Here is an 11,183-nt window from a genome sequence, read left to right as displayed (position 1 = left end):
TTGCCTGGTTACACTTTATCTGTTTAGTCCACCATTGAGTATCAGTTCTAGTGTCCACCTTGTCTTGGTTTAGTGTGAGTTCACACTCACTTGACATGTCAACATTGAGTAAGGTCACACTTACTAAGGTTATTAAGAACATATTCATATATATTCAATATAGAGTTATTGGACTATTAACTGAATTTTCTTATATCATCTACAACAGGCCTATTCAACTAGCGGCCCGTGGGCCAAATGCGGCCCCTCTTACTTTTTTTCTGGCCCGCAAGAGGTTGCATGCAAAAAATAAATAAAATAAAGGAGAAACATAGTTGCATGCAAATCAGGTTTCTGTGTGTAGCCGGTGATACTAGCAGGTATCAGTACCCCACAATCAGGAACTGGCATCACTTATTCTGACAATGTTTGGCTCAACCGATACGTGCGAGTCTAGCTTTTCTCATATGAATGCCATCAGAACAAGGGCACATTGCTCCATGACCTATGAGAAGCTGCATGAGTGTCTCAGGATGAGCCAAACTAGGCAAACAAGGCAGTGCAATCTTTCTCACTGACTCACTGGCTCAAAATGTCTCATATGTACAGTAGTTCTGTTTTGTGATGATTCAAACAACATTGTTGAATTCGAAATACGTGTTCAAAATATGTGAGAACAAAATATTTTATAATGATACGATTAAAAGTGAAGGAAGGAATGCGTCTGACAAGTTGATTCCATGCAGTAGTATTATATATATTAAGTTAACACTACTTTAAGTACGATTTATTTGTAGCGATTCATTCACGTAGTTTTACTCTGTGTGGCCCATGAACCCTCAGTGGTTTTCCTTTTCGGCCCACTTGTTAAGGAGGTTGAATAGCCCTGATCTACAACATGTGACGTTTATACTAAACTGTGGACCATGCAGGTTATGGGTGACGCTTGCTCTTAGTGCTGTGCCACGTTTTTTCATGATATATCCTATTTTTGTCATGCACGACTCGCCATATTCCATGCACAACTATTTGTGGAAATGATATGGGGTTTATGTGTAAACTGCATGTTTATTACCGAACTCCACACTAGATGTGCTGTATCTGTTGGTCACCTAGCAACCCCACGTAACTTCCTGTTTGAGTGTCCTCTCGCCCTGTCAGGGGGAGCGCGGTAGAGGAGGTGTCTCTGATCTGAGAGGAGAGTGTGAGTGGCACGGCCGGCACTGATTGGCTGTTATTCCCGTGCCTGAGTACACCCGTGCCTGAGTCCCTGCTGGGACCACGCACACACGCACACATATCCACACAAAAACACACGCACACACATACACATGCAAATGCGTGCACACACACACACACACACACACACACACACACTAACACACACGAACAGACACACACGCGCACGCACACATTCACACACTGCTTCCCTAATTACTTTCGCTCACACTGTGTCTCGCGCTCTTATCACCCCTACCCCCCCTCCCCCATCTCTTATTTGTCTTCCCTCGTCAGTTCTCTACCCCTTTCAAGTTTGAAATGAGGGTTGAAGGAAAGGTTGCGGTGTGATTGAGGATTTATTGGAGATAATTATGTTGACAATCCAGGCATAACGACCAAAAAAGTGGGATAGTGAATCGGATAGGAGCCGGGGCTGCTGGAGCGGGCTGACAGACCCAGGGAGGTGGAATGTTTCCCACGCAGCTCGTGAGCATCACGTAATTGAGTGTAATTCCACACGGAGCATATTCATCCAACTTTGCAGAGTCCTGAGGAAAATGAAATTAAATGAGAATAAATTAGGAAATTAATTATCTCTAGCGTGTGTGTGTGTGTGTGTGTGTGCGTGTGTGTGTTTGTGTGTGTGGAAACATATATATTTGTGTGCTCTGCATGCATCTTCGTGCATTATTTTCTTTATGCATGCTGTGTCCTTATTTTGTGTGTGTGTGTGTGTGTGTGTGTGTGTGTGTGTGTGTGTGTGTGTGTGTGTGTGTGTGTGTGTGTGTGTGTGTGTGTGTGTGTGTGTGTGTGTGTATATATATATGTATATATATATATATATATATATATATATATACAAACTGTATATATGTATATATATATATATATATATATACAAACTGTATATATGTATATGTGCTCTGCATGCATCTTTTTTTGCATGCTTTATTTTCTTTATGCTTGATGTGTTCTAATTGTGTTTGTGTGTGCATGTGTGTTTGTGTGTGCCTGTGCGTATGTGTGTGTCTGTGTGCCTGCCAGTGCCTATAGTTGTAAGGTAGCTCTACGATAATGTGTGTGTGGACATATATGTGAGCGATATGATACAGAGTGTATTTCTTTGGTATTTGTCTGTTTTGCAGTTAGAGAGGTAGACCGCTTTTCAAAAGGCTGCCCTTTCCAACACTGTTCATTGAACGTTGACCTATGGCTAACAATACAATTCCCTCCATTCTTCATTTCTCGTCCTGACAGCTGGAAACCGGGGACTATGAACTCCCGCCTGTGTGGGCTGAAATGACTTTCACACTTCCTTCCTCTGCGCTGGTGCTCACTGCTTTCTTCTCGTGCTTCTCCTCCTCGCCTTCCCACCCCTTAGTCTGGCTCCATCCCTTTGTCACCACTCCTCACCTCTCCTTCCTCCCACTCCAATCCTCATCTACTCTCCTTCCCCATCTCCTCCTTTTTCCACTTTTCCTCTCTCACCTGTGACACCCTTCCTTCCCTCCCCCCTCTCTCATCTCGGCTTCCCCCTCTGCTCTCTTCATCTATGGTCACCTCCTGTTTCGTTTAGAGCCTCTGCTCTTCATCTCTCTCACTTCTCTCTCATCCCCTCTCTTCCCCTTGAGTCATCTCTCCCACCTCCTCTCTCCTCTCTCCACTCCCCTCTCCCTCCCCTCTCCTCTCTGCTCTCCTCTCCTATCCCCTCTCTCCCGCCTCTCCTTTACTTTCCTTTCCTCTCCTATCCCCTCCTCTCCTCTCCTCTCATCTCCCCTCTCGTCCCTTCTCCTCTCCTCTCCTCTCCTCTCCTCTCCCCTCTCCTCCCGCTTCTCCCTTCTCTCCTCTCCCCTCTCCTCCCTCTCCCCTACCCTCTCCTCCTCTCCTCCAATCTCCCCTCTACCATCTCCTCTCCTCTCCCCTCTCCTCCCTCTCCCCTACCCTCTCCTCCTCTCCTCCAATCTCCCCTCTACCATCTCCTCTCCTCTCCCCTCTCCTTCCTCTCCCCTCTCCTCTCCTCTCCTTTTCTCCTTTCTCATCTCTCCTCTGCCAGTTGTGCTTATAGAAATGACCAGGTTATCAGTCTTGGGAGCAGCCCGTTTCTGTCAAACTTTATTACATTTTATCAGTGTATCCTTTGGAGTAATACTTCCATCATCTATTCTATGGAGAGCCCCTCCAACCCGACACTTCCCTCTACAACGTAACCTTTGTGTTTGGTTGGGGATCTGCTTTTATTTTTACGAAACAAAAATCCAATTGCCTTCGTTGTCACCTTGATCTTGTTGCCATGCACACACACATATCCTCCCCACACATCCACAGGCATGAACACACACACACACACACACACACACACACACACACACACACACACACACACACACACACACACACCCACACACACACACACACCCACGCACACACACACGCACACGCACACGCACACACACACACTCACATAGCCATCAACCCCTCTTCTAACCATATCTTGGTAAAACATCTTCATTTTGGCTCTGCCATTTGTTGCCCGAGAATAACTCTGTGTATTTTCATTTAAAATGGTGTTGGGCCACATCGTGGCTCAGTTGTCAGTTGGTATTAGAGAGATGGTTCACCTTAAACACTGAAAGTAAACCGTTACCCTGTTTGTTTGTATGTGTATGTGTTTGTACGTGTGTGGGCGTGCCTGTGTGTAAGTGTGTGTGTGTGTGTGTGTTAGACATTAGTGGGCCTGCCAGTGCAGCTATAGCAGACACATCTTTATAATAACTTTGCTGGCAAAAGCAATCTGAGCACGACAGTGAAATATCGTTTCTCTGAAAACCATGTCTGGTACAGGGGACGAATGAGGCAGCTGTTTCAATTCAATGTACCCAGGCTTATCACGTTTAAATATGTTTCCTCTATCCGGTGGTGCATCAAACATCTGTAACCCCCCCCCCCACTCACACACACTCCTCACTCAACCTGGTTCTCAGGCCTTGTTTCAACTGATTTTTGGGGTCTGGTTTCACCTGTTACTTCGGGCCTGGTTTCACCTGGTTCTTGGGGCCTGGTTTCACCTGGTTCTTGGGGCCTGGTTTCACCTGGTTCTGGGCCCTGGTTTGACCTGGTTCTGGTTTCACCTGGTTCTGGGCCCTGGTTGGACCTGGTTCTGGTTTCACCTGGCTCTGGGGCCTGGTTTCACCTGGTTCTTGGGGCCTGGTTTCACCGGGTTCAGGGCCCTGGTTTGACCTGGTTCTGGTTTCACCTGGCTCTGGGGCCTGGTTCTCTGGGCCTGGTTTCACCTGGTTACCGGGGCCTGGTTACACCTAGTTCTGGTTTTACCTGGTTCTAGGCCCTGGTTTCAACTGGTTCTGCTTTCACCTGGTTCTTCTCAACAGTGCCCAGACAGTCGGTGCAGGCGGGCCTGCGGTCAAGGGGGGCATGTTTGTCTGTGCCACAAAAGCCTGAAGGCTTCAACTACCCATTTAACAAGTTAAACCCCATAGAAAGTTTAGGTGATTGGTGATTTTCCACAAGTGATTTTGCACGAGAATAAAAAACAAAAAAACTTGACAATTCTCTGGAAAGAGTCTTGAAATATCTCTATACCCTTTTCTATTTTATTACGTTTTTATTAGGCTTTCAGCCTTTTAAAATGCTTTTCCCTTTTTTATATTGAGTGGGAGTCGTAGATATCAGCTCCCATAATTCAATGTTAGAAAGTCAAGGGTTTTGGTTGACGGTGCGGCGTGCGGTGTGGCATACCCTGGTACAGCTTTGTAGTCTGTACAAACAAGGCAGTAAACAAGATTTGTTTATTGAAGGTGATCACAGATCCTTATAATGATAACCCATGTTGTGTCTGCTCCTGCTTTGACTGTGCCTGCTTTTCTTTGATCAGACACTTATCTTTCAAAAGGTGGAATACCAATGAGGTCCATCATTATTATGAATTGTTACAATTATCATTATCTTTATTAATAGTAATAATGTCAATCATTATTATTGTAATTATTGAGTAAATGTGAAAAATTATAGATTGGAGAACAGCCGCCAGCACTATTACACCCATTTTAAGTAAAGACTATAATTATCTTTCTGGTAATCTATTAGTCGGTTCAGGCACCTGTCCCTAGTCTTTAGCCACCATGGGATTAAAACCAGTTACAATTGCTATCATACGAATATGATTGCTATTCATGTTGCAGTGCTGAGATAGTGCCTGAGTCATAGATTGGTAGTCATTCCCATGGTTATTATTTGGCAGTATTTTAACATTAACTGCATCAGTCCCTCTTTTGAGAGCTTTTATACATATTCAGTAAGAAGGGAAAAGATTTGCAACGGACCTATAAAGCAGTCTTAACTTTTATGACATAAAAGTATAAATCCTCAAAGAGGATACAGACTGTGAAGAAGCTACTAGTGGGAACATAAAAGCCCTTCATTTTTATTAAATGGTTGTTTAATAAAAAGGAGTTATCAAAGAGTTATTTAATTAGCAGAAAGGTGCGGTTCGAACTTTGCTTTTCTGTTTGGCAAATACAAAAAGTTTGATTACAGACTTTTGTTTTTGCAGTTGGAAATATGATTATAATGTTACAGCCACTGACACATTCTTCAGCTAGCATGTCTGTTTGTCACCTGAAGCGCATATTACCGAGAGATACTTGGAGTGAATCAGTGGTGTAGTGGCAATATTTTCCGTGGGTTGACTGTATATGACGTCATCAAAAAGGCGAAACTGTAGCTAATCTCAATTGTAAAAATCAACATGTTTAATAATAATGTTTCTTTCTCATTACCCCACACATTAAATCAATGGGCCCACCTACAGGTCTACAAACACTCATCTCACCCAAAACATTTATGGAGCAAATCCAATATAACAACAGCTCCTTACATCGCCATGCTACCACCACTTAACAGATAGGCTAGGCCTGCACTCACGACAAACTGAGCAGATGGCGCAGACATAGACAGCAAAACAGTCAACATAGTGTTTCTGTGTCCACAATGTATGTAGTGTAATATTAAAAAGGACAACCCCGTCCTCCCTAGCTAAATTAATCGAATGGGGCCCAGAATAAGCTGCTGGGCATGCCCGGGTTTCAGTCAGCAAAAATCATATACTACAGACTGACCCGAGACCGAAGTCGTTTGCATCTGACTTGAAAATGACCACATTTCTCATAATTTGCTTGATAAATATCCGCTCACATTGGCTGTCGATGAAAAATGCACACGCTAACTCAAATGGATTGTGGTGGTCCAAGTCTGTCTATGTGGGGAGCTTTTCTGCATTGAGCACACAAAGACACAGTGTTGTGTTTGTTGAAATGTGTGGAACCGGGGGGGAGAGTATTTGAATGCGGGAGCAAGTGTCATGTTGGGTGGATTCAACCTCCGCCAGCATTGTGTGGTGTCTCCCACAGTGTGTGTGATCCGAGTGAAATATGAAAGTAGTTAACATTTGTTATACCATTTCCCCGCTCCATATTTCACAGTGTCCTATGAATCATATTTTGCACGGTGATGGATTATTATTTACACTTCTGCCCACTTGCATCTTCATGGGAGAACTTTCACCGTTTTACCACCTCACCCCTCCCTCCTCCCCGATCGCACCACCCACGGTCTGGGAGGAAAACTTTGTGATGTATGCCCTTTCTTCTCCTCCAGGATTGATTGCATCTCAGCTGCTGACTCGCTTTAAAACTGTGTGCTGCGTACCTCGTGATCTTAATTCAACTGAGGTCTTTTTTTATTTATTTTGCCAGGGTAGAGGCTTTCCCTCTCTGCCTCTTTATCTCCCTTCTCTCTATCTCCCTCTCTCTCTATCTCCCTCTCTCTCTCTCTCTCTCTCTCTCTCTCTCTCTCTCTCTCTCTCTCTCTCTCTCTCTCTCTCTCTCTCTCTCTCTCTCTCTCTCTCTCTCTCTCGCTCTCTCTCCCTCCCTCTCCCTCTCCCTCTCCCTTGCTCTCTCTCTGTATATTTCTAAGATGTACTAACACAAACACACACAGCATCTCCCCCTGTGTGTTTGTTGGTTTGTGGTTGCTGGCCGTTTTGTTGTGTGTGTGGGAGTCCACTCTTCTCATCTCCTTTCCTTTTAAATATTTGTTTTGCACACGACAAACCAACCACATACACACACATACACACAAACACACACACATAAATGCATGGTCACAACTAATACGTGAAATGCTTTTTTATGGGTCTCCCCATGAAATGGGCAAAGCTCTCATGAGTCTGGATTCTGGGAAGAGGAAATAAAAGTCATTTAATCCCAGACTTCTGGTCCGTCGTTATTCCCAGAATGCTTCCCACAAAACTCGTTCTTTATGATAAATGATCAGTAAAGGCACGGATTAGCCTTTTTTCCAGACATTACTCATTTTGTTGTAACTAATGCAGTGCCTGTTCGGAGCGGGCAGAGTGCATGGCCTCCAGTACTGCTGCTTGCAGCCTTTTCTAGACACACACCCAAACAACCTCACACTACACACTGACGTCCTTGGGCCCTCAGCAATACACACACCAAGCGTGGAGTCCGTCGGGCGAAGGATTGCTTGGAAAAATCCGAGGACAAAAGTACATCCATACATATACAAACATACAGAGTCCTTTTATAATAGTAAATATATTTAGATATATATCCAACAAAGTTATCAGCATAGGGCCAGCATGTGGCTCAGGAGGTGGAGCCGGTTGTCTGATAACCGGAAGGTTGATAGTTTGATCCCCGGCTCCTCCGAGCTGGTTGTGAATGGGTGAATGTTAGACAATACTGTAAAGCACTTTGAGTTAGAAAAACGATATATAAATGCAGTCCATTTACCATTTAACGTCCATATTTCTGGGTTGACACACTATTAATTAACTGCTATCCATTCAGGTTATGTTCTGACCTTATCTCTGATCAGCCTCGTCCATTCCGGTGCGACCACCGTGTGTTGAAATCAAGGTAACATCGGACAACGCAACCCTGTCATGGCCACACAACCTCATCCGCCTTCTTTCCTTTCTTCTTGTCTATCTCCAGTTCCAGCCAACATCTACAAGGTGTCGGAAGACATCACGGTGAACGAGGGCAGCAACGTGACGCTCAGCTGCCTGGCGTCCGGAAGGCCTGACCCCGCCATCACCTGGCGACTGCTCAACCCCTCAGGTGAGGCTGCAGGCTGGGCTGCTCGCCGGTCGGCGCCCCTCTGATGTGGGGCCTTTCCAAAGGAGCTCCAAACAGTGGCGCTTTCACAGCGATATTATCCTTAAAACCAAAAGCTTTCAGGTTTTGTTGATTCGATCGAGGACAGGTGTGTGGTATCAACAGCCAATAAGAGGTGATGCATACGATTGCATGTGTGTTTAACCTACAGGGAGAGTCATCAAACGCAAAACCCATCTACAAGGGCTGTTTGGCTTTTCTTTTCTATTCGCGGGAGATTAGATTCCTCTGGAGAGGGAATGTATTACCACGGGTGGACCACACAGCACATGAATTAAACAGGGAACACAGAGAACGCCTTGTACAGACACGCGTAAAACAACATGCAAACGAGACGCCAGGTAGCGATCGAGTGGCGGGCGGTGACGGCAGAGAGAGTTACAGAGCTCCCCATAGCAACCCACGTAGTGTATGTAACTGCGGTAAAGCCCCTCAACATTAGGTGCGTATAACTCAGAGGAAAGGGGAGCAAAAGTGAAATATGTTGGTTGGATTTAATCTTGGATGTCAGCGGGGGGATTGAACATGTGCCGGACGGCTGATAAGCGTCGAGTGTGATGGATGGAGACGCTCCGACAGACAGCGCTCCGGCCCTGATAACATCCGGGCTCTGATTGAAAGTCGTTCTTCTTCAGTGTCTCTATCAATTAATGTGACCCCCCCCCCTTATCAGATCTCCAAAACTGTTTTTTCAACTAAATCCGCCTGCCACACATGGCAGCCCAATAAACCTGATATGTAGGTGCTTCTGCCTTTTCGTTTCCGTTCACCCTTTGCTTGTGGATTCTAAAGGGAGTCAGTTTGAACAGCCTAATCCTGTCCACCGCTTTGAATCCGTCCCTGTTGCTTTTATTTTCTTTATTTTTTCTTGTTCGCCTCACAGGGCAAGTCGCAGCGATCTGCGTCCTTTCTTTGTAAGAACAAGAATCAACAACAAACACAAGCAATGGGGCTATTTAGTCAAATCACAAAAATAATTCAAGGTATTGAGTTTACATGTGCCCGGGGGACACGTGTAAACTGAATACCTTGAATTTGTTTTCTGATTTGACTAAATAGCCCCATAGCTCCTTCTATTCTCAATCTTTCTCTTACCATATTTGAATGTGGGCCGACCAACCTCTATAAAAGCTTTGTGCTTTACTGGGTCTGGGCTGCATAAGCAGGGAGCATACAGCACAGCATCCCACCACTGGCCTGACCGGCACATTATGTGTGTGTGTGTGTGTGTGTGGGGAGGGGGGGGGGATTGAGCATGTGTGTGTTTGCACAAATGCAGGCATGTGAGTGGGTGTGTGTGTGCCTGTGGGGAGGCGGTCACCAGGCAGTTTGTGAGTCTTCTGGACCGTTGTTATTTCTTTCCTCCCACTTGTTTCTCAGGTGTCCAATCCCCCAGAATGCATTGTCGAAGCCCGGCGTTTGGGGCGGCGGCATGCGGGACTGCTGAGAGAGATAATGATGTCTGGCAGCCCGCAGACTTACCCCCCTCACACACACGCACACACACAAACACACACACACACACGCTCCTCGCTTTAGCAACCTGACATTCTTTCTTTTTTGCGCTAGCTAGCTGGTAGCTGGTTAACAGCAGCTAGCCTCCACTTTTCTTCGCAGACGCTCACAGACAAAGCAAAGGTCAACCTGCTACATGCATGCGCACACCAGCTGACACATGCACACGCACACACCCACAACGCACGCACGCAGGCATGCACAGAAACACACATTTGAGTTGTTAATACACAACTCCTCTGACACTGAATAACAGTTATTCGGAGCTAAACTCAAATGAGGTTTGAAATGCCAACAGTGGGCCACCCATCGCAACCAGAGAGGTAGGCACAGGAATAACTTGTAGTAGTAGTACAACTAGTCGCAATGTCACTTTTATTGTGAGGGACTTTATTCTACAAGGAGTTGCCTTTTTAACAAAAAATAAGATAAGATTGAGATAGATTTACTGTGCTACGTAAAGAATATCTGCAAAACAATGAGAAACAACCCTGTGTCTTTTTTGGGTTGCTTGTGAAAAGAATATGTTAGCATAAATTAGTGTATCTGTATTTATAGATGTGCGATAGATATGTAGTGTCCTTGTTTGTGTTTGTGTGTGTGTTCTTGTTTACATACAATATGCATACAGTAAATACACACATACACACACAAACATCATATAGATACACACACAAACATACACAGTAGATACGCTTTGCTATTGCTTCAGAGAATAGCATTGTGCATAACAATAGTGTTAAAGTGAACAGAAGCATATTCAGAGAAGGACTTGCATAATGGATGGGGAGATGCTATCCAGCAGTTTCTGTAAAGACTCCACTTCATCATTTCATGTTTTTCATGTTTCATTACTGAGATCTGTCATTTGTATTTTCGTCCTGAACGAAAGACAGAGAAGCATATTTCCTCTGAAGGCGAGCATTCATCTTCACGTAGCTTTCTCCTGCCTTTCCATCACATAACTTGACTTCAATTTAGAAAAAACTCCAAACAGGAAAGGACCATTAAAAAGTAGACAAGCCTGAGAAGCAACAAGCCACAGCAACAGGGCTGAACAGATCATCCTTTGTGTTGCCGTTGTCCACTTAGTACAGTTTCTTTGTTTTAATGAGAAAGAAAAGAAAAACTTCCCAGTTCACGTGTGTGTGTGTGTGTGTGTGTGTGTGTGTGTGTGTGTGTGTGTGTGTGTGTGTGTGTGTGTGTGTGTGTGTGTGTGTGTGTGTGTGTGTGTGTGACAAACCTTTTTAT

General features: G+C 44.9%; 1 protein-coding gene across 2 annotated transcripts in view; it reads left to right on the top strand.

Moving 5' to 3' along the window:
- lsamp (limbic system associated membrane protein) overlaps window positions 1-11,183 on the top strand; it is a 394,190-nt gene that overhangs the window by 355,371 nt on the left and 27,636 nt on the right. For both annotated transcript variants that reach the window (XM_060074330.1, XM_060074329.1), the window contains one exon: window positions 8,235-8,360. In XM_060074330.1, the coding sequence (XP_059930313.1) occupies window positions 8,235-8,360 (126 nt within the window). The remainder of the gene's footprint in view (window positions 1-8,234; window positions 8,361-11,183) is intronic.

This window comes from Gadus macrocephalus, chromosome 16, assembly GCF_031168955.1.
Source record: "Gadus macrocephalus chromosome 16, ASM3116895v1".
NCBI classification, from domain to species: domain Eukaryota; kingdom Metazoa; phylum Chordata; class Actinopteri; order Gadiformes; family Gadidae; genus Gadus; species Gadus macrocephalus.
The sequence above is the reverse complement of the archived record's forward strand: the minus strand, read 5'-3'. Positions and strand labels throughout refer to the sequence as shown.